The sequence below is a fragment of the Tinamus guttatus genome, unplaced genomic scaffold, assembly GCF_059628265.1.
Source record: "Tinamus guttatus ecotype Peru unplaced genomic scaffold, ASM5962826v1 Tinamus_guttatus_pri_ptg000301l, whole genome shotgun sequence".
NCBI lineage: Eukaryota > Metazoa > Chordata > Aves > Tinamiformes > Tinamidae > Tinamus > Tinamus guttatus.
Genome location: NW_028288835.1, coordinates 1,230,372 through 1,253,892, shown reverse-complemented (window position 1 = coordinate 1,253,892; position 23,521 = coordinate 1,230,372). Strand labels below are relative to the sequence as shown.

The 23,521-nt window shown below is 54.7% G+C and overlaps 1 protein-coding gene across 1 annotated transcript; it reads left to right on the top strand.

Annotated features, from left to right (window-relative positions):
• Positions 1–1,584: 1,584 nt before the first annotated feature.
• LOC148594068 (maestro heat-like repeat-containing protein family member 7) lies at positions 1,585–10,184 on the top strand. Its single transcript, XM_088528139.1, is given in 16 exon segments — positions 1,585–1,711; positions 1,854–2,050; positions 2,440–2,519; positions 2,934–3,045; positions 3,339–3,425; positions 3,691–3,912; positions 4,118–4,298; positions 4,499–4,608; positions 5,327–5,440; positions 6,309–6,496; positions 6,588–6,725; positions 6,941–7,055; positions 7,869–8,045; positions 8,246–8,401; positions 8,788–8,889; positions 10,113–10,184. Coding segments are annotated over 16 exon segments (2,178 nt in total).
• The last annotated feature ends 13,337 nt before the right edge of the window (positions 10,185–23,521 follow it).

The window sequence follows — 23,521 nt, the reverse complement described above, 5'->3', positions numbered from 1 at the left end:
TTATTAACAGGCAAGAGCCGCGCCGTTGCAGAAGGCGCAACCCAAGCAGGGCACCGCGCGGCACTGCTCGCTTGTACAGGAGTAGCAGACACAGAAATCACAGCTTTTCCTCAGATCCTTCACGCAAAGCTGTGTTTAGCTGAAGATGTTAAAGAAAGCCACCACAACTGAGGGAGCAGCACGGAAGTCTCGTTGCCTTAGCTGCAAATGGGGGAAATCCAAGGAAAGGACTGAAATGGCGCTGCCATCGACAGCTCTGCAGAGAGGGACCTGGACGTCGTGGTGGATGACAAGGTGACCATTGGGCGGCAGTTGCTCTCGTGGCCAAGGCCAATGGGATCCTGGGGTGCGTTAAGAGCGTCTCCAGCAGGTTGAGGGAGGGGATCCTGCCCCTCTACTCAGCCCTGGTGAGGCCACATCTGGAGTATTGTGTCCAGTTCTGGGCTCCACAGGACAAGAGGGATGTGGAGCTGCTGGAGAGAGTCCAGCGCAGGGCGACGAGGATGATCAGGGGCCTGGACCATCTGCCCTGTGAGGAGAGGCTGAGGGAGCTGGGCCTGTTCAGCTGGAGAAGAGAAGGCTGAGAGGGGACCTGAGCAGTGTCTAGAAGTACCTCAAGGGAGGCAGTGAGGAGGATGGGGCCGGCCTCTTTTCACTGGTGGCCACCGACAGAACTAGAGGTGATGGCCACAAACTGAAGCACCAAAAGTTCCACAGGAACTTAAGGAAACAATTCTTGACAGTGAGAATGCCAGAGCCCTGGAACAGGCTGCCCAGAGAGGTTGTGGAGTCTCCTTCTCTGGAGATCTTCAAAACCCGCTTGGACGCAGTCCTGTGCCACGTGCTCTAGGTGACCCCGCGTGTGCAGGGGGTTGGACTGGATGATCTCTAGAGGTCCCTGCCAACCTTCAGCATTCTGTGATTCTATAACATTCTCAACTCATGTATGGAAGAGTCGGGTGGTGGCTCTTCAGTTCCTTGGATTATTTTGCCAGCGTTGAAAATCCACTCTGATCTTTTTTTTTTTTTTTTTTTTTGGCCGTGTCTCTTCAGTTTCTTTGACATTCCAGCTCGTGTCCAGAACATCAGGCCCCAGCAGCCCCCAAGGGCAGCCCAGAGGGGCAGCAGGGGCTGCTGTTGTTGGTGGGAGCTGTGCAGGTGGCTGCGGCCTGGTGGCAGCCCCACGCTCAGCAGCCCGTCCTGGCTGCAGGTGCCACGGCTGGTGCAGCACGTGGAGAAACGTCCGCATGGCCACGGACACGTCTGTGTGGCTGGGCACGGACCTTCCTGCTGCCGAGCAGCGTGTGCCCGGGCAAGAAGGTCTCCATCCTGCTGTAGCCACCCCACCGGTGTGCGCCCCGAGGGGACACCCGCTGCGGGGTCACAGGTGGCCCTCAGTGACAGCGGGGCCCTCTGTGACTGCGCTGCTGTGACATCCTGGCCCGGCGGGCTCGGCCCGCAGTGTTCGGGACGACGGCAGCGGGAGAGGACGGGAGCGAAGGTGCTGGCCGAAAAGCCCCCTGAGCACCCAGGAATTCCCCGTTGCCCCCGGGCAGCTCCGCGGAGTTTGGCCACGCGGCCGGGATGGCGGAGCGACTCCCCGGCCACCGCTCGGTGGCTGCTGAGGAGCAGGAGGAGGATGGGGCGGTTGCAGGGAGCGTGTGCGACCTGGAGCCCCACTCGAGCCGTGCGCCCGAGGAGGCGCCGTCGGGTGAGTGCGGGGGCCGCGCTGGCCGCGCCGGGGCCACGAGCTCTCGCCGTGCGGCCGGCAGCGGCGTGCGCAGGGCAGAGCGCTCCGCTGCCTCCTGCAGCTCCGGGCAGCCCTGCAGCTCTGCCCGCTCCCTTCCCGCCAGCTCCCGGTGCGGATCTGCCCACGGAGGAGGCAGAGGAAGCCCTGGAGCGCGTGCGCGCCTTTCTGCAGCGTGGAGGGAAGGTGAGTGTCGCCGTCCCGCTCGGGGCTGCCCGGTCTCTCCTGCCGGCGCCCTCGGGGCGCTCCGACGGCCCCACGGGGCTGCTGGCGCTGGGGCTGCTCCCTCGCAGGCGCCCACGTGTCGCTGCAGTCCCTGCCACGTGCTGGTGCTGCCGGCCGCGCGCCGGCCCCGCTGACGCTCTCTCCTTGTCCCTCTGCTCCTGCAGCAGGAAGAGGCCGAGAAGCTGCAGTTTCTGGCCTGCGTCTGCACCCTCTGCGCAGCGTCCTGCCCGCCCGGCCTGCCCGCTCTGCTGCTGCGCCAGGAGCTGTGGCAGTGCAAATCCCGGCTGGCAGAGGCGCTGGAGGTGAGGGCACGCGGGGCTCCGGGGCTGCTCGGGAGGGCCCCGGCCCCGCTCCGCAGCCGGACGGGCTGCTGTGAGCGCGGGGACGTGTGGGGGGCTGGCTGGAGGGCAGAGCCGCTTGTGGGGCCCTGGCAGCTCCCTGCGACCCTTCCCGCTTGTGCTGTCCAGGTGCTGCTGCAGGAGGAGCCCAGGAACCACCTGGGCACGGCCGTGCGGCAGCAGGTCATGCTCTGCATCAGTGCCATGAGGTAGCTGCCCCAGGCCTGGCTGGGCCACGGCCTCCCCAGCAGATACCCCAGAGGGCCCCAGTCCTGCAGGGAGCCTTCCCTCGTCCTGGGGGAGTCTCCCATTGGCATCTGGGGGTACCAAGAGGGTTGGAGCCGGGAGAGCAGAGAGGGCCCTGGAGCTCTCCCGTGGGTGCGGGCCTTTCTCCAGGGCTGAGGCAGGAGGTGGGGAGATCACTGGGCCCCCCTGCCCGCTGTGTCCCCTGTCCCTGGACAGCGTGCTGGCGAGAAGAGGTGACTCCCATGGGGCTCCCTCCCCGCCTGGCCTGGCCATCGCTCACGGGCCTCCCGAGCCCCGGGTGCATCCCCCTGCCCAGGACAGAAGGGTGTTGCTGGCTGCTGCCAGCCCAGGCACTGGAAGCCCCTCTCTGCTCGCAGCAAAGCCGGGCTGCTGCTGGAGCGCGAGCTGGAGGGCCTGCTGGACGCCTGCTTCTCCAGCGTCTTCTCCCTGCCTCCACGGGAGCACCTGGATGCTGCTCTCTACTCCCAGGTGGGTGCTGGCTGCTCCAGGGAGGCTCAGGGCAGGCTCCCCGCTTGCCTCTCCCTTGCCCCTGCCCTGTCCCCCTTGCCCTGGACAGGGCCATGGGCAGTGTCCCCAGGGCCATGGGCAGTGTCCTCAGGCTGTGCCCTGTGCAGCAGCAGCAGCAGCTCCCCTGCCCTGGGGGCTCTCCTGCCCTCAGCACTGCTCTACACGTCCCCCTGGCACGGGAGGAATTCCGAGCCCTCTCTGACAGCCGGGGGGCAATGGGGAAGAAGCGCCTCAGCCCTCTGTCCCCCTTGCAGATGCTGGAGGCCATGGACAGCATGCTGCAGGCCTTGATGCTCGGCAGCCCTTCCTCCAGCGTGCTGGACATGAAGACCATCCTGCAGGTCTGGTATTGCCAGGAGCAGAGCCGCCAGCTCCAGGCCCTGTGCTGGGATGGGGGGAGTTGTCCAGCAGCGGCTGCAGAGAGCCCAGTGCGGAGAGGGGACAAGCTCCCTCACGGGAATGGGGATCCCCACAGTTCTCCTGTGTGAGCCCAGTGTCCCTTGGTACAGACAACACCCCCTCCTCCTCAACCCGCTCCTGCCCTCATTACAACCCCCATGGGCTCCTGCTGTCACATCAGGCCCGTCTGGGAGATCTGCCCCACAGGCACAAGGGACTCTGGACGCAAGATCCCCTCTCCGGGCTCTGCCGGGGCTCCAAGGCACAAACCTGGCCAGGCATTTTGCGGGACACAGGGCAGAGCAGCAGCTTTTCTCCTTGCAGCTCCTCCTGCCCTACGCCGAGTGCCAGCAGGCAGCTGTGCACGAGAGGGCTGTGGGACGCCTGGCGAAGCTGGGGGATCTCCTGACCAGCTCTTCCTTGGTGTCGGTAAGGAGCCCATGGTGCAGGCCAGCTGCAGCCACTGCCTGTCCCTTGTCACATGCGGCCGTGTCCTGGAGCTCCAGGCTGCCTCCAAGGGAAGCCACCAAGGCTCCGGCTCAGCCGGGATCCAAGCCTGCAAGGAGCGTGGGCCAGGGCTTTGATCCCGAGCGCTGCCCTCCGGCCTCGTGGCAGCACTGCCTCCCTTTCCCAGGTTCGGGAATGCTTCCAAGTGGGCGGTGCCAGCTGTGGCAGCTTCTTGGAGAGGAGCGTGCCGGTCCTGGGGCAGCTGGTGGGACATCTCACCCTGTGCGGCGCCTGCCAGGACGAGGGCAGCAGTGACGAGGCCGCGGACGCCCTGTGGCACCTCTACGAGTTCCTCGTGCAGGGAGCGAGTAAGAATTTCTGTGTGGTTGCAATTCCCCTCGCCCACCCCTTGCAATAGGCCCAGCGCCTCCCTGGGCGTCCTGCTGCGCTCTCTGTCCTGCTGGGGCCTTTTCCCCTGCCAGGGGAGGTTTGTCCCTGACGCTTCCGTGGGCCGTGTCCAGCCGTGCAGCCTTCATGCTCAGGGCCCTGTGTTTCCCCTCCCGCGCAGGCCGGGAGCCGTCGCAGGAGAGTGCCTGGCAGCAGGAGCTCCGAGAGGACTGGGAAACCGTAGGCACCTTGAGGCTTTCCCGGTCCAGGGACACCAGGGCAATGAGCAGGGTAAGGAGGCCTCCCTGGCTGGGACCTCCAGCTGTGGGGTCAGCTGCAACGTGGACGCGGAGAGGGGCGGCTGCAGGTGGGGCTGAGGAGAGGGCTGGCACTTTCCTTAGGCCAGGACTAGCCCGGGGCTTCCTTCCTGCATCCCGCAAGCTCTGCTTCCCTGCAGGAGCAGCGGGTGGGACCTTAACCCCAGGCACCAGCCCCATTCCAGCGCCGTCACCGCAGCCAGCAGAGCCCCGGCTCCTGGCTCGGAGGGACTCGCTGTGCCAGCGCTGCCCCGTGTCGCTCTCAGGGCCACGCGCTGCTCAGCCAGGCCATGCAGTCGGGATCCTGGCTGTGACGTCTCTCGGGGCTGCCTTCTTCTCTGCCCTAGATGTTTGGGAAGCACCTGTGGCCGGACGAGAAGGCAGAGGCCGTCCTTGTAGCCATCCGGGGCATGAGAGCCTGCAGCAGCTACGACCCGCAGGCGGCTGCTCACATGCTGGACGAGCTCGTCACGGACGACGCGGGCCTTTTGGAGCATGTGAGTAGCCTGCGGGTGGCACGGCCGGGGTTCAGCCCCTTTGGGGGCTTGTTTTTCCCCTGAGTGCTCGTGTACCAGGCACCCAACTGCCTCTGTGGCCAGCCCAGAGCGGTGGCAAGGGCAGACCTTCTCCGTGGGAGCTGGGCAAAGGGCTGCAGTGCGGCAGAGCCTCACACTCTGCCATGTGGGCTGCAGGTGCCCAGGCTGGTGCAGACAATGTGGGAAAACATCCTGGCCGTGCGGGATGCGTCTGCACGGCGCAGCCTGGACAGGGCTCTTCTCCAGCTGAGCAGCGCGTGCCCGGACAAGGTGGTCGCCAGCCTGCTGAGCTGCTGCCCCTCGTGTGACAGGTCTGTGCTGGCCGGGGCAGGGGCAGGGACAGGGTTGTGGCCTCGCAGGCCGCGGGGCTGCAGCCGCGGCAGCCGCTGACCAAGCGCTCTGGGCCCGCAGCGCCGCCGGGGCCATGTGGAAGGTGCTGCTGTCCAGGCCGGGCGCCGCGGAGCCGGTGCTGCGGGAGCTGCTCCGCGCGCTGCAGGACTGGCGGCTGCGCGAGGCAGCGGCCTCGGCCGCCTCTTCCCTGGCTGTGAGTTTGTGGGGGAAGCCCCGCTCTGCCCTCGGGCTGCCCTTGCCCTGCGGCGAGAGGCCGGGCTCCCGCTGCCCCTCTCCATGCAGCCCCAGGCCGGGGCCTCCCGGGACGCACGGGCCCAGCGCGGGACGGGGGCTGCGGCTGGCAGGGCCTGGCCAGCGCCAGCTTGCTGGGCTGCTGGGCCTGCTTGGGGCCCTCTGCACACCCGCACACACGGAGCTGGCCGGAGCGGCTGCGTGTCCCCCCGCACCCCTGCATCGCCCTGCGCGTGCGGCACGCGCTCAGCCTGCGCTGGGGACAGGACCAGGGGCCAGGGCCACGTGAGGGCTCCAGGCAGCAGAAACGTCACCAGGGCCCAGTCAGGGGAGCCAGGGTGGCCTCCAGGCTACGCGTGGCCCTCCAGGGGGATGTTCCCACTGCCCAGGAAGGCTCATGGTGGCTCTGTGGCACCGAGCCCCAGGAGCTGCCGTGGCTCTGCTCTGGCCAGGCAGCCCCTCCAAGGCGCAGGGCGCTGCGAGGAGCCTCACCCCGAGCTCCAGCAGCACAGGAGGGACATCTCACAGCAAGGGCTGTCTCTGGCTTTCTCTGCAGGCAACGCGTGCGCTGCACGAGATCCTCCAGCAGCCCCCCTGCCTGCACGAGCTAGGGAAGTTCTTCCCCCCGCTCCTGCTGGCGCTGCTCTTCCAGAGCGCCTTCCTGGCAGCGCTGGAGCAGGAGCAGTCGGACGCGCTGTGGGGGAGATGCCGAAGGGAGGAGGCCACGTGCAGCAGCCCCGTGAGGTGCTCCATCACGTCCCCGCCGTCCCCGCCAGGCAGGGCTGCAGGCAGGGCCGGGGCTGCGAGTGTGAGCGGGTGTTTTCTCTGCACACAGGCTTGCAGTGCAGACCATCAAAGCACTGCTGTGCCAGGCCGGCTTCGAGAACGTGGTGCTGGCCATGGCAAGGAGGGGCGGCTGGGACATGCTCCTGCGCGCCGAGACCCATCACCAGGGAGTGGGTTTGCTGGCCAGGTGAGAGCCCTCGTCTCCCCGCTCTGCTGCAGTATTTCGCCCCTGTGCACAGGGTGGCTCTCAGAGCCCACGGGGGTGCCCAGTTCTGCACACAAAGGTGGCTTTGTTCTGTGCGTGGTGGCCCAAGGGATGTGATGGGAGGCAGTGAGGGTGCAGGCTCAGGAGAGCTTTGCCTGGGCTGCTCAGGCCTCACAGAGCCTTCTTCCCTCCGCCAGAGAGATGAGGAGGAGCCCAAGAGCGCTGCGCCTTGTGCTGCTCCAACGGCTGGGAGCGCTGCTCTTGCGCCAGGAGCCCTGCACGGAGATCCCTGCCATGGCTTTCCTGGTGGAGGTGAGCCTCGTGTGGGCACTGCCCTTCTGGGCTGCTTCTAGCTCCAGCTGTAGCCCCAGCTGCGGGACGGAGGGCCCCGAGCGCCAGTGGGGCAGTGGGTGTTCTGCCATGAGTCCCCTCGGCCTTGGCCCCTCTGCAGCGGGCTCCTTCTTGTCCCCACATGTACTTGGTGCCTCCGTTGTGTTGTGTCTCTGTCCAAGGGCCCCTCCAGAGCACGGGGACAGGAGGCTGGTGCAGGGAGGGCAGGAGCAGGCCAAGGCTGGGCCCTCGCTGTGCCCTGAGGCCCCAGGCAGGGAGGGGGTCACGGGGCTCCCTGCAGTCACTGCTGCCCTTGGCCAGGCTTCCTCTGAGCCCGCTGCCCTTGCCCGGAGCTGCTGGTGGCATCCAGCGGTGTCCGACACAGGGAGCACTGCAGCCATTGCCACCTTCTCTGTGCTGTGCATTGCAGCTGCTGGCCTGCAGTGACCTTCGTGCATATGAGGATATTTTCCTGGGAATCTCTGCGATGTCCCTGGAGAGTCACTGCGGGGTTATGCGCAAGCTGGGACTCAGGAGCCTCCTCGTGCTGTGCAGCAGACAGGAGATGGTGAGCAGGGCATCACTGGGGGAAGCTGTGTGAGCTGGGTGCCAGGGAACAGGCTGGCTTGGACTTTGCTGGGCCTGGGGGGCTGAGGGGGCTGCAGATCTCGGCCCAGCACCCAGCAAGCCATCTCCCAACGGCTGGGAGACAGAGGGAAGCTGGTGTCTAATAAGGTGCCAGGGTAGCCTTTTATTTCTGTTTTTTTAAATTGAACTCGTATTTCCCACATCCAGGTCGGAAGAATGCGTGTCCTCATGCCTCAGCTCATGAGATACTTGCAGGACGAGGACAGGGACATGAGCGGCCAGGCCCTCCTGGTGCTCAGCCATGTGGTCCGTGTCCTGGAGGGACCAAGGCTCATGGACATGGCTCCGCAGCTGGCTGAGAAGCTCCTGCCCCTCTTTGAGGATGTAAGGCGGGGGGCAGAGCCGTGGGGCCGGCCGGTGTGCGCGGGAGGCTGCCAGGAGCCCTTCTGCCCGGGCTCTTGGGACACTGCCCTGTGCTGCCCACGCTGTCCTGGCTGCAGGGCTGCATTGCACCAGTGCAGCCTGTGCAGGAAGCTGCCACGTGCGGTGCCAGCGCTGAGCACTTCTCTCTTCCTTGCCCCCAGGAGTGCGAGCACACACGAAGGATCTCCATGCAGCTCTTCAGCAGGCTCGTGGAGACAGCAGCGGGCAGGGCAAAGGAGCAGATGAAGCAGCACGTGCACACGAGCACGCTGCCACTGCTCTTCCACCTGCAGGATGAGAGCCCCAGCGTGGTGGAGGTACGGCTGAGCAATGGGGCACGCTGCGGAGGCCAGTGGCCACGTTGGGAATAGCCGTGGGAGGTGGTCCTGGCCGAGTCCTGCCTGGATGTCTCTGGGGCTGCAGCCCTTCAGCCTCCCGCTGGCCTGGGCTGCAGCTCAGCAGCTCTCGGCAGTCTCTGCCGTGCTGCCTGTTCAGGACAGGGTGGCTCAGGTGCTGCTTGCTCCATGTTTCTGCCCTCCACCGAGGGGGCCAAGGACCCCAAAGCAGATTCAGTGCCCTGCTGCTGCCCCTTGCCATGAAGGGCCAGCAAATGCCCTGAGCCTTGTCAAGAGCAGGGCGGTGGGGGGCACAGGCTCTTGTCCCATGGGCTGCGGTGGCATCTCCCCGTTTCTTCCATGTGCAGGCTGCTCAGGAAGCCCTCCTTGGTGCCGCCAAGCTCCTCAGGTGGAAGGAGCTGAGGCGCTTGGCTCAGAGCCAGCAGACTTGGCTCATCAGCAAGTGCCTGGTAAGGACAGTCCCCAGGCCGCAGCCCAGCGCGGAGCAGCTCTTTCCTCCCCCGTGCCCAGTGTGTGTGGTTGGCGGCTCCGGGTGCAGGATCAGCCCTCGCGGGCTCTCCTGCAGGCTCCTCTGCCTGTGCTGAGCCCTGGGTGCTGCAGCTGCCCCTGGCCCCGCAGGGCCTTGCAGCAGGAGGGCCCCTCCGCGCGCGGGGCAGCAGGGCCCTCCCCTGCCTCCAACGCCGGCTCAGGCTGCCCGGCCTCTGCGGGGTCCTGAGTGTGGTGGCAGGGGGAGGCGGCTGCTCCTGGGGGAAGGACGGCGAGAGGACGGTGTGCGCTGAGCCCTGTGCTCTCCCCAGCTGGCCGGGAGCAGGGGCAGGAGGAGGGCGGACCAATACCTGCGCCAGAGCCTGTCCTACCTGGAGAGCAGCCAGGAGTCCCTGCGCGAGGCGGCCGTGCGGTTCCTGGGTGAGCCCCGAGCCCTGGACTCCATCGCTGTCCTGGGACAGCTCGGCCTCAGCCCCGGCGGCTGCACTGGCAGCAAAAGCAGCCCCGTGGCTGCTGCAGCCCCCGAGCCTGAGGCAGCGCCAGGCGCCTGGAGGCTCCAGCCGCCCTCAGGCATCTCCGCCCGCAGCGGTGGGGCTGGCGGGAGCCCCTCAAGCAGGAGCCCTGCGGGTGACACTGGGGAAAGGGACTGGGGTGAGCCCGGCCCAAGGGACGGGGGTGCCCTGCGGGTGACACTGGGGAAAGGGGACTGGGGTGAGCCCGGCCGCAGGGGACAGGGGTGCCTGGCCAGGCGGGCAGCACTGGGGGAACAGCTTTGAGGAGCAGCATTTATGGGGCGCTGTGTGTGGGCCTAGGGCATGCTGGGCAGCGCGGCGGGGAGCAGAGCAAGGAGACGGTGGAGGCCATCTGTGAGAGTGAGTGAGGGCAAGTGGGGGTCACACGGGGCTGGGGGGACCAAGAGAGACCCTGGCCAAGGAGCTCCCATCCCCACGTAGGTGAGGAGGGCTCTGCTGCCCGAGAGGAGCGGAGCAGGGTGCTGTGGGGAGAGCAGAGAGACATTCCAGGCACCTTGGGCACATTCCTGGGCAGCAGCTGCCGGCTAATCCAGCAGAGCCCCTGGCTCCATCCTGGCTGTGGCCAGAGCTGGCTGGGACGGGTGGTGTTAGGAGGAGAGGCCTGGGGCCTGGGGGATATGGGGGCTTCCTCTGAGCTCGTGCTTCCCCCTCAGCCCTGAAAGGCCTGCAGGAGGACAGCAGCCCATCCATCTCTGCCCTGGCCACCCAAACCGTGCTCATCCTGAGAGCTGCAGGGAAGGGGGCTGCACCCACGGACACCCAGGAAGGCCTGTGCGACCGCCTGAGGAGAGCGTGGCAGAGGCGGCGCTGCCCTCTGCGCGGTGCCAGTCTGTGCTGCTGGCGCTCGGCCGCGTCCTGACGCCAGGCTGCTCTGCGCACCGGCCTCGCTAAAGAAACGTTCCTGTCTCTTCACCGTGTGCCCTGTCTGTTCTTTGGCAAACCAAGGAGTAGAAACGCAGGTTGTGAAGGGATTGGGGTCCCCCTCTTAGAGGAGTCCCCTTCTTAGAGAAGGGGGAAGGGATATATCACACAGACATGGCCAACAGTACCACACAGCCAGTGTCAGGGCTTCCAGCGGGAGTATGGTAGTGGGGAGGTGAGGATAGGAAATGATCACAGAGGGTCCTCTTTCACCCCTCCTGGGAAACCTGCAGGCTCGGTTACTTCCCTGGAATGCCTGTACACCAACACGCGAAGCATGGGGAATAAACAGGACGAACTGGAGATCTGTGTGCGGTCCCAGCATCATGATCTCATTGGAATCACAGAGACATGGTGGGACAGCTCACACAACTGGAGCGCTGCCATGGAAGGCTATGTGCTCTTTAGGAAGGACAGGCTGGGAAGGCGAGGTGGTGGAGCTGCTCTTTATGTGAGAGAGCAACTGGAATGCATGGAGCTCAACCTGGGAGTGGAGGATGAGCGAGTTGAGAGCTTGTGGGTAAGGGTTAGAGGGCAGGCTAATGTGGGAGACACTGTGGTGGGTGTCTGCTACAGGCCACCTGATCAGGATGAGGAGGTTGATGAGGCCTATAAATACTCAGCTGGATGTTGCCTCACGGTCACAGGCCCTGGTTCTCATGGGGGACTTCAACTACCCCGACATCAACTGCAAGGACAACACGGCCAGGCACAAACAGTCCTGGAGGTTCCTGCAGAGCGTCGACGATAACTTTTTGACGCAGGTTGTGGAGGAGCCGATGAGGAGAGGTGGCTACTGGACCTCGTGCTATCAAATAGGGAGGGACTTGTAGGAGATGTGAAGGTGGGGGGTAGGCTCGGCTGCAGTGACCATGAGTTGGTGGAGTTCAGGATTCAACGAGGAGGAGGCAGGGCTGTAAGTAGCCTTGCAACCATAGACTTCAAGAGGGCCAACTCCAGCCTCTTCAGAGACCTCCTCGGTAGAATCCCATGGGCTAGAGCTCTAGAAGGCAGGGGGGCCCAAGAGAGCTGGTTAGTTTTCAAGCGGCACTTCCTCCACGCCCAGCAGCAGTGCATCCCTGTGTGTAGGAAGGCAGGCAGAGGGGGCAGGAGACCTGCGTGGATGAGCCGGGAGCTTGTGGCAGTGCTCAAGCAGAAGGCAGCGGTATACAGAATGGGGAAAAAAGGACAGGTCCCCTGGGAGAAATACAGGAATGTAGTCAGGGAATGCAGAGGTGTGACAAGGAAAGCTAAGGCGCGGTTGGAACACAATCTGGTAAGAGACGTTAAAAATAACAAGAAAAACTTCAAATATATGAACAGCAAAAGGAAGATCAGGAAAAATGTGGGTCCGCTGGTGAACAGGATGGGCACCCTGGTTACGAATAACACAGAAAAAGCAGAGTTGCTGAATGCCTTCTTGGCTTCGGTGTTTACCGAGGGCAGCGCTTTAGAGTCCCAGGCTCTAGGGACAAGAGAAGAAGCCTGGAGAGAGGAAGACTCCCCCTGGGTAGAGGAAGATTGGGTCAGAGAGCACCTAAGGAACCTCGAGGAAGGAAGTTCAGAGAGTGGTGATCAGCGGTGCAGAGTCTAGTTGGAGGCCTGTAGCTAGTGGTGTCCCCCAAGGGTCAGTCCTCGGCCTAGTCCTGATCAATTTATTCATCAATGACCTGGATGAAGGCACAGAGTGCTCCCTCAGCAAGTTTGCTGATGATACCAAACTGGGAGGAGTAGCCGATACCCCAGAGGGCTGCGCTGCCATCCAGAGGGACCTGGACAGACTGGACAACTGGGCGGAGAGAAACCTCATGCAGTTCAACAAGGCCAAGTGCAAGGTCCTGCACCTGGGGAGGAATAACCCCAGACACCAGGACAGGCTGGGGACAGACCTGCTGGAGAGCAGCTCTGCAGAGAGGGACCTGGGTGTCATGGTGGATAAGATGACCATGAGGCAGCAGTGTGCCCTCGTGGCCAAGAAGGCCAATGGGATCCTGGGGTGCGTTAAGAAGAGCATCTCTAGCAGGTCGAGGGAGGTGATCCTGCCCCTCTGCTCAGCCCTGGTGAGGCCGCATCTGGAGTATTGTGTCCAGTTCTGGGCTCCACAGTACAAGAGGGATGTGGAGCTGCTGGAGAGAGTCCAGCACAGGGCTACGAGGATGATCAGGGGCCTGGAACATCTGCCCTGTGAGGAGAGGCTGAGGGAGCTGGGCCTGTTCAGCTGGAGAAGAGAAGGCTGAGAGGGGACCTGAGCAGTGTCTAGAAGTACCTCAAGGGAGGCAGTGAGGAGGATGGGGCCGGCCTCTTTTCACTGGTGGCCACTGACAGAACTAGAGGAAACAGCCACAAACTGAAGCACCAAAAGTTCCACAGGAACTTGAGGAAAAATTTCTTAGCAGTGAGGGTGCCAGAGCCCTGGAACAGGCTGCCCAGAGAGGTTGTGGAGTCTCCTTCTCTGGAGATCTTCAAACCCGCTTGGACGCAGTCCTGTGCCACGTGCTCTAGGTGACCCTGCGTGTGCAGGGGGTTGGACTAGATGACCTCGAGAGGTCCCTGCCAACCTCGGGCATTCTAGGTGGAGGATCCAGATCAAGTCCATCAACGAGGCCAATGTGAAATTATCTGCCATGTTCAGTTAACAATAAATTGAAATGATTAAACCATTTAAAAAATTGCACTCTGTGCTACAGAGAAATCAACTAGGCACAGAAATTATTGCTTACCTTCTTCTTTTATTTTTTTATAGTGAAAAATATAAAGCCCAAGAAACCTATCTAAATTCGGATCACACAGAACATGCCCTGGCAGTGCAAACTGCAGGTGAGATCTTCAATGGCAGCAACTGCTCCCCTCCACATTAGTCACAGAGAAACAGCCTGATTCAGAAGCCAAAATTATTGAATGTACCCGGGCAGTTTTGAGGAAAAGGAATAAAATTGATGGAAAGGCGTTTATATGCAGGCTTTGAAAACCTTTGAAAGAACTAGTGTATGTCTTCCTAGCATGACAGTAGGTGTTGACCAAAAGAAAGATTGCCAAACCCTCACCTTCTCTTATAAAATGATCTGAAAAATCCAATAAGTCACTTGTTACATCCATAATCACTTCCTGATTGATTTGAAAAATGTAATTTTTGTTTTAAGTGCTGTGTGGACACTGCAGGCTCCCTGTACGGAGGACTTTCCTTAGAAGACTCAAACAGGCAGCACTCCAAGTTATAATAAAAGAATCTTCAAGCGAATCTTCAATTGTTTTCGCTATATTTTCCTTGCCCTGCTATCATTCCTTATCTTCAGGCATGAGCTGTTCACATACAGCATTTTATCAGATAACGATAATTACAATAGTTTAATTCTGGACTTCCTGGTTAAAAAAAAAGAGGAGGAACTCAATGCTTTCATCTAATTCATATCACATAATGCCTCTCAATGAAGAACTGCTTTTATGCACGTTTATGCTGCCCGATTCCCTACTGAAAAGCTGCTTTTAGATTCCCGTCTTGTGCTCCCTGCTCGAGGGGCTGCAGTTCACGGGCTCCTGTTTCTCCTGCTTCTGCTTCCCTGCCACGTTTGGACAGCAAGAGACAGGACATCCTCCCTCCCCGCCAAAAAACTGTCCTGGGAAATGGTAATGTTCCCCCCAAAAATATACCCATCTCGTTCAAGCACTGGGATTTAATACCATATGCCTCACCTGCTATTGCTGGCTTGGTAATTTTAAATCGCTCTCTAAAAATCTGTAATCTGGACCTGTTTCTGCATTGTCTTCTCCAGGGAATCCTGGAGGGATGCAATTTGCTCCTTTCCATCGGGGGATTTTGCAAGGCAATATTTTCTGACTTTGGTTTTAAAGCAGACACAAAAATCTCCTCGTTTTATAGGAACTGTTGACAAATAGAAAATTTATAGCTCTAGAGCATATGTAATTCTCTAAATAATATATACTGTTGCCTTTTTTTATTGGTTTTATCTTTGCTGCGCTATAGATTAAATGCCCTGGTAACAGACTGTATAAACTCCACCTGGCAGAAATTTCTGTAATAATGTGCTCTTTTGGGGGAAAAACATCTTCTTCCGTAAGGAAGGAAGGATGCCATTTACATCAGAAACTCTAAAAAAAATCCAATCTTTGGAAAGAGCAAAATGCTGTGAGCAGGGATGGGCTGGAGTTTGGAGCAGATACCACCAGAGATTGCTTCCTGACCACGCTTTTATATGGTTATGTTAGACCAAAATATAATAATGGGGCATTTCGCCCCCGCCGGCGTTTAATGCGCTTAGCCTCTAACGTGTGTCGTGCACAACACTCCCCACACAAACTGGATTTGTTGCATGTTGGGATATATAAACTGTGATAAGAGCCAGATGGGATGACATTTTCCTCTGGCTTTTACACCATTAGCCAAAAAAAAAAAGAAAAGCTTGTGTCACGCTATATCTGTAATGTTACTATTCCCAGTGTTGTTTTAACACCATATTAATGGATGCTTTCCTGCGTGCATTTTGTATCGTGATGATATCTTATGCTTCAAGCTAACAAGTTAACGGCATAGAAGGAAAATGAGTCTTGAAAAGTGTCAACAGAGAAAGGCAAAAGTCAGGTACTTCGATGTTTCTTCCAGGTCACAAACCAGAGCCTTCCCAAGTGAGCGCATTTACTACCTTTATTTCTATCCTGTTGAGAGCCAGGGGGCATTTATGCCTCAAAACAAGTGCTGCTGGGAGTTATCTGCATTTGAAGAGCAGTTAGTGGAGTAAAAGGGGTTGAATTTCTGCTCATAATGGCTCGGAGATACATTTGGGGTCACGGTTTTTGAAAACGTGGAGGCTTTGAACGTCGCTGTGGGCTCCTGATTGCTGTCACCAAGGGAAAACCCATGTAGGGCAGCTCTTCTGCACCTTCCTTCGCGCTTTGCCAAAATCACAAACCGGGGACACTCTCCTCCTCGTTAAGGAGCACGAGCTGAGCCACCTTAATGACAGCGGGGAGCAAACGGTGCCCACAGACGGCACCTTCGGGCTGATAAAGCTGCGTCCGCCCTGGGGGCTGCGTGAGCACTGCTATGGAGATAAACATCTCTCTTGCTTCCCTTTCCCCCTTTATTTTCTGTATCCACGCTCACGTTGCAATGACACTGCTGGAATAGCATAATTACAATGCTCCTCAGTGTGCTTGGAGATTTGTCTGGAAGCAGGTTATGGGAGGAAACTGTATTTTATAAGCGTTCTTTTCAGCTGGCATCAGTCGATGATACAATCTTGCTTATAACGAATTTATTCACCCTCTTTCTCCCACATTCTCGTAACAGCCTGTTCAGGGAAAGTAAATTAAGGAGAGCAGAAGGAGGTGGTGGTGATGGTGAGCCACTATGCTGAGCACTGGTAGGTGGCTCTAAGGACAGCAGCGGGTCCCTGTGCTGAGTGAGACGTCTGTGGTCCCTGTCCCTTCATCTTCTGCCAGAAACAGATAGATCTGTCTCATAAACAAGAGCAACTCCAGTAAAACCAGCTGGGTAAATGAACCGAAGCTCTTCCCTCTTGTAAATGCCCTGTGGCTGCTTTGTGTTGCCTTCTGCCTCTCTTCCCGCGAGCAGCCGCACTGGTGCTGGCAAAGGACAGGGGATGGAAAGAGAACCGGCCTAAGTGCCTTTCGCTTGAACAAGAGGAGCAAAAGCCTAAGGGGGATTTCAGAGAGGGCCATGGAGCTTCGTGATTGCTCATTAGCAGCTGAACTCAGCAGAAAACCCCTTTGGGAGAAGCAGAGAAGTGTCGTGGTCGGGACCTCCCCGGGCTTTCCAGAGAATCCCTCGGGGCCGCCGAGCAGGGCTCTTTGGGTCAGCAGAGCAGGCTGAAGAAAGCTGGGAATTAGCTTGTCCCTAGTCCTGGCTACATCAGCCCAGGGACATTCAAGTATTAAAAATAGTAAGAAGGTGCTAAATACTGCAGTCTGGTACGGGTGGCAGCTGGGTGCGTTTGTAATGTGTGATCTTCTGAACCTTGTATCTTGCCAAACACCGTCCTGGCTGTCGGGAAACACGGGAGGATCGTGCAGGTCTGCACGGAGCATCGCTCCCAAGCAGCAACTCCAGCATCAGCACTTTGGGGGGGATGATGAGAAGACCGTCTAGCAACCCTTGAAGCACTGCATTATAAAACACCAAGAGTGCTGCTATTTCTAGTCAAGACTTTTTCCACAGAGGAATTAATTATGTCTCATGTGAAAGAAATCAAATGTGAAAGAAATCATGCATAGCATGACTATCAAGGCAAAAAGAGGACAGCAACAGCATAATCTGACACATTAAACAATGCATGGAACCGGGCTCTTTGGGGTTTTCAAATTCAGTTTTAGAATGTTTTTGTTTTTGTTGTTCAGAAAGAGCTAAGACTGAATACGTAATTTTCTACTTATGCACTGTTCCATATTTCTGGAAATAGGCTTAGCAAATCTACTATTTTTTTCAACAAAAAAAATATCTTTTCTAATTCCAGACTATATAGAGATATCATATGGAGTTGTACCTCTTGTACCACCGTCAGACAGGGGACACACGAGGTGGACGTGGCAGCTTCCATGTTCCTGTGGGAGTCAGAGAGCTGTGACGCCAGGCAGGGGTTTATTATTCCTCCTTTCAGTCCTGTCTTGGAAGGATTTGCTCCATCCCTCCAGCTGTCCTAACTTGTGACGGAGTGCGGCCACATTTGGGGTTTGGCTGTCAGTTACTCACCTGTGGCTGTTCCCCTGCACGAGCGGAGAAACAGAACATGAGAAACGTGGACTGCTCCTAATGTCTGTGCCCTCTGCACCAACACAAGTGTCTTCTTAAACACTCCTGGCTGGAAACCGCTTGCTCCAGCCCAAATTCTTGTTTCAAAAAACATGCAGATTACACCCAGACCACCTGGCTTGGCAATACAATAAGTATTCCTGCTTTGAGGCCTGGTTTAACTGGGTTTTTGATATTTCAATTCTGAGTGATTTGATTGCCATGGTAATCCTTAACTAAGCCTCTGAATAATAATCAGCCTTCTTACGACTGTTTCCCTCTTTTACATTAATAGATACTTCAAATAAAGTTTAATAGCAAGACACACTTTGATTACAAATAAGTCAAGACTACCTGCTCTTTATGCCTTGTCTATGTTACTTGCATATATATAGGTAGTTACTATAGACAAGGCAGCTGCTTGTGTCTATACATGAAAACATACATTTATGCACATCTTGATTTGGGAAGTTTTAAAAATAATATCAGAACAGCAAAAGAGGAAAATAAGATGTAACCCCCCATATTGAAGGGTGTCATTCTCTGTGGGCATGCACCAGTCAAGCATGTAACACCTAATGCAAATGAAGACACTATGAATTTGCTTAACAGAAAGACTCTCATACATCTAGCTCTGCCCCTAGTGAGAGTTCTGGGTATAAATTAGTACTTTTTCAGTGCTACCTCATTTCTTACATGTCTCATATGTCCTTTCTCCTAGATGCTCACAAAACATAGTGAAAAAGCTGGTATGTTCAAAAGCTGGTGCATGATCTACCATGGCAAAATATTGCACTTTTGGCAGAGTGACCCAAGCTAGACAAGTCAGCAGAAAGGATCAATTGACTTTCTGTTATTTGCAGTATAGACTGAGCATATTTAAAAACTCTTCTACTCAGCAATAGAGTGAGCATTTCATTATCTACAGCCTCACGGTGAATTTAGGCAGATTTCCTGAAACATAATCTTAATACTCACACAAATGTGATTACTACTAAATCAATGTTTTGTGTTCAAATCTAATCATAGTACATGAATTAGAAACTAATAAACAGAGGTGCAGTTGGCTAGTTAGTAGATTTTAGTTGGCTGATATTAAAACTGACAACGAATGGCAGCCTGCGCCGCGCTGACTTGAGCACACACTGTTTGAATAGACTTTTTAATAATCTACACATGCACAGGTCTACAAAGTGCTATCAGTTTTATTTTCTCGAAATAAATGCTGATTTTTTTTTCCAATTAGCATTCATATTTCAGAAAGGTAGAGTTTTCTTTGTAATAATTCCAAGAAAGATTTAGTACAAGATTTTTAATACTCATCAAGATAGCATCAGTTGCAAGCAAATGAAAGAATTTGTTTTAAGGGCTTTTGTTTCAGCATTTCCCTAATCAGAGTTATTTGTTCCTAGCAGAAGTCCGGTGATGTCCCCAGTGTCCCTGGGACCCCAGATATGAGATACTGAATGTTAAAATACGTATTGGAAAGGGCAGAAGAACTCAAAGACTAGAGATGCATAAAAAAGTGTGAAGCCTGGAGATCCATTCCCAAATTATCTTCTCTTACAGGTGACTTTGCCACATCACGACCAGCAGAAATGTCACCTTCCTGTGAAGCAGCAGTACGGGGAAGAGGGGGATTGCTCATCTCCTAGCACAGTCAGAAAGTCCCAGTCAGAAAGACCAAAACTTCCATACCATTCCCCACCTCTTATTTCCAAGATCATCTTCTCAGTACTTAACGGCTTTTGAAGACCCAGTGCCTGTTCCAAAACGTTCCTCCCATCATGAGTGTGATGGCAAGGGAGGAGGGCTCCTGCAAGGGAATCGTGGCCTAACGTTAGCAGACTCTTAACCCAATGACTTTGGAGAGAGGTGGAAAGATGCAGGTTGCTCTGCTTCCTTCATCCTCTGCACACAAAAACATGGGAAGACATCTGGCATTCCCTACTCCAGTTTACTGCAATTCTGAAAAATACCAGTGTCATCACCTGAACGTAAAATCTCAAAGAAGATTCAAGAAAATTGGTTGTTGTTGTTAATATAAGCATGAATAGAGAAATGGCATTTACTACCCATGTCAAAATCTAACAGTTTTATGAACACTGCTGACAAATTGGATACAGTAAATTAGAGTTAGAAGTGCAAGAATGATCTATGACCTTGACTCCAATGAAAGACTAAGTCGCTTCAATGTATTTACAGTATTGTGAAGAAGATTATGACGTTATTAAATCACGATCCATTTGTGCTTATATAAAAGGAAATTATCTCCCAATAGCAGACTCTTCAATCTAGCAAACTCAGGCACTCCAGGAGACAGAAGGATCACAGCTCAAATGAGAATTAGATTGCATTTTTTTTAGATTATGCTTTTCAAATGAAGTTAAGAAAATTATAAGAGCAGACTACTAAAGAACCTGCTAAGTTTGCTGTTATAAGAGCCTTTTGTCAAGACCGCATGTTTCTCCGAGCAGTGTGCCAAGCTGGCTCAACAATGAAGCCTCCAAAGAAGCTTTTCTGGCAGGTCTTAGGCAGGTCAAGAGTAAGGCAACAAAAGTTCCTTTCGGCCCTGAGATCTACGAACCTTCAAATACTGACAATTTATGACTCAAATGCCTGGACTAAGACACACACCTTGTTAGTACAAATATAGAGGACAGTTAATCCAAATTACATTCCAAATTTAACTTTTCTTTAAAAATGTGCTTTATGAACTGCTCTTGGAAGAGCAGTAGGATGGATCCTACTTTCATCTTATTTTTATCTTGCCAAGCAATGTATTTCCTCCTTTTTTCTTTTTTTTTTCTCTTTTTGTGTGTTTCCCCTGAATCCAGGAATACTCATGTCATTTTGATTAGTTGGGTAAATGCTCTTTCATTTTTTTTTTCCATCTCTTGCTCATGCCTGATTCACATTCCACTACGGAAACAAACCACAATTCATATTAATTTGCTACACATCAGCAATCTCAAGAATTCACAGGTCTATTTGTATGCTGTTCCAACTTGCTTATGAATTGCCAAAAAATGAAAAATATGCATTGGACATACTTTTTGCCTGCTTATTCAATATAATTTTATGCTTCTCACTGAACACATCCTTAGGGCAGGTATGATTAATAATTCTAAAATAAGCAGCTTATCCCTCTAAAAAAGCTTGTGCCTCCTGTTGTAGAGTGCTGTAGGATTTCATTTTCCCTTTGTCCTTTAGCAGCACCACTTTATGATTCTTCTTCTATCAGTTCTTAAAGATAAACACACATTCTGAGATCTATTATCTTCCCTAACATCTCCTACGGCCTCGACCATAAAGCAAAACTGAGATCCTCACACGAGAGAGGTTGTGTTCATAAATAGCACTGTTGGAATCTCTTCAGTGCACATCCAGGGACGCCTGAAGCACCGTTTCTTCAGGGACACTGATTCTACTCATTCTTCAGTGCTGAACACCAGAGCAGATTGGCAGCAAGAGCCTCTAGGTCCAACTTGTAGAGCTTAAAAATTCATGTCTCTATTGGCAATAGCATAATGAGACATCTTAGCTTCTCTTTGCCAATTTAATGTTTTTGGCAGGAGCAACCCTATTTAGTGGAAAATAGCATTACTCAAGGTTGAACAGATCTGGTTTTTACATATCATTCCTCTTTTTCTCTAAAAAACCCCCCAGAAACTAAAGATCTAAAGACCTGCAACTCACATGTCTTAGCATAGAATTTTCTATTTAAGATAATTTCTCTCTGGCCTTTCCTATTCTGCAGATTTTAATTTAGCACATGGAGTGCATTCTCTTCAGAGAGAAGAAAGAACAGACTGTGCTTCCCTCTCAAGCTTATTTACACATAACTCAGTACTAAGGAAGAAAAGACTGATTTGCTCATACTTCATTTGTACCTTATCAACCAGTTCACAGTAATTTTAAAGAACCTATTGAGCCAAGCTCTCAGGATATATTTATGAAAGGTGTCTACATCTACAATTTACACCCTCACTGCCTTTCAGCACTCAGTTACCACCTTCCTTAGAAGCTGCCTAAGTTTTTCTAAATGTCTTTCCTGGGAACCTCAGGATCTGGCTTTGGACATGACACAAAGCATGTAAATGTTAATTAAACTGCGCTTCAAGATGTCCCACTCGAATCTAAGCCTGTAATCACGCTCTTGGAGGTGTTTCCATCTCCTCAGCATGTGTCTCATTATGCTTCTCAGAGCATAATGGCTGAGTGCAGCCTCCTAAGAAACGCAGGCAAAGCCAGCGCTTTGCTCCAGGAGCTGCAGCACTAACGTGGTGCGTGGGAGACCTGAATTACATTCCCCTCTTTCCTGAGGGAACTTGAAACGTACCACGAATCCTCTGTACGTCACCCCTTGTTCTAGCGCACAGAGCCAACACTTGCTGCGCTCCTCTCTTACCTCACTCCAGTGAGTTAGCGAGGAAGATCGAACTCACGTTCGTGTTGATGGTGGCCACCACCTTCCACGCACACAGGACAGAATGGACAGGCTGCGTCTGCCAGGACAGCGCCAGGAGCAAAGCCCACGTCCCTCGAGCGATGCCCACGTCTCGCAGGGGAGGAGGCTCTGGCTTGCTCCAAGCAGATGGACGTGGTTCAGCTGGACAAGCCTCGGAGCAAGGCCCAGAACAATCCAAGAGGGCAAGATGGCTGCCCCTAACGCGGCTGCCCCTAACGCAGCGGCTCCTGTATTGCCAAAAGCGCCAGTTTTCTGTGCTGGCCTCAGTCACGGGAAGAGGAGCAGGTCTGGCTTCTCTTAAATGGGGCCTATTTCGCTCAGTGACTGCTTGGTTTATCCTTGCAACAGAGAATTCTTTTCTGTGTGATATTTTCTGGGGGTTCACTGATAATACCCACTCCTACCAGTGATGACAGTTTCACCCGCTGGGTAAAACCAAGTTTCCCCCCCCAAAGGAAGTGGTGAATCAAGGTTTCTCATGTGCAAAGAAAGTTGTGTTTTTTTGTTGGTTTGTTTGTTTTTAATAAACTAAATCACTTGTAATCACTGGTCTAGGGGACGAAAGGACACTACACGCATCCTTGCTTATTTGCAAGCTGCCTTATACAAACGCCCACATATAGATGATGCAGGAGAGCGAATCCGACAGGAGCCAAGGGCCTCTGCGTCGCAGAAAGGGACCTCCTCGTTGGCCGAACCCAACGAGCGGATCTCACACATCCTCACAATCTGTGGCCCTGGTGACTATGGAGAAACCTGCACAGGTTGTTTCTTAATGCCTTGCCCGTATTTCTGCCCTGTTTTGGTGCTGCCGTTCTCGGAAGTAAGGAACGTTTTCCCCCGTTGTGAGCGAGCGCTCCTCTCGCTCGTGTTGGTCGTGTCGGCCCCAGCGCCTCAGCTGCCATTTGCTGTGTGACAGGCCCAGCGGGGCCTTCTCGCAGGGAAACAACTCGCCCCATTTTCCTTTCGCTCGAGCCTCACCTCAGCACTGGAATTAACAAGCAAGTGGTAACTACCCTTCTCACTATGAGCAGAGGAGACGGCGAAAGAAATTGCTGTGAGGAAACAGACCGGAGATGAAGAAAATAAAGTGGCTCTTTACATAACACATAGTTAAATCATGACAATTTTTGTTAGAGGATATTGTGGCTGCAGAAGTTTAGATGAGCTCAAAGGGATTAAGTAAATTGCTGGAAATTATATGAAATGCAAAGGTGTGTTCTTTGTCTCAGGAAAACCCCGAAGCACAAAACGCATGTGCGGCCTGTTCGTAGGCTCCTCACAGGGCATCCTGCACCAGCCGCCACTGCAGGAAGGGAATGGAATGGGTTTCCCTTGATCTGCTGCTGCGTTTCATTTTGTCAATGCCTTTCATTTTATGCTATTCTGATTTATCATTCCCGGCCCCAAGCACATCCGTTTCCCTCACTCAAATTTTAATCTTAACTTTGCATCATCAAATTTATTCCAGCAGGTCTTTCCCAATCTTTACATTACGATCATCTTTTGTCTGTTAAAACCCAGCTGATCTAACGCTGACCTTTAAAGAATACAATACAATACTCCTTTAGGTAATGGGGCATCCTTTGCCCAGATCCCTGCCCACCTTACACTTTATTGTTTGGAAGAAACCTGCAGTTTATTCACCACTCCTCCTTACCAAAACATAACCAAAATACACATTTACTCTTTGAGTTACAACTGTCAGAGTACAGCGAGCCCACATTTTCACATTTGGTAGTAATATATTCAAATGTCTGAAGAAAATTTTGATCTTGAATGGCTGTTGGAAAGTCTACTGCAGGTTGATTTTTCTTAATCTGTTCTCGCTTTTTCTAAAAAATTCTTCAGAAAAACAGCCATGGTATTTTAAATAATCACTTATTTCATGTGTCTTTCCCACTCCG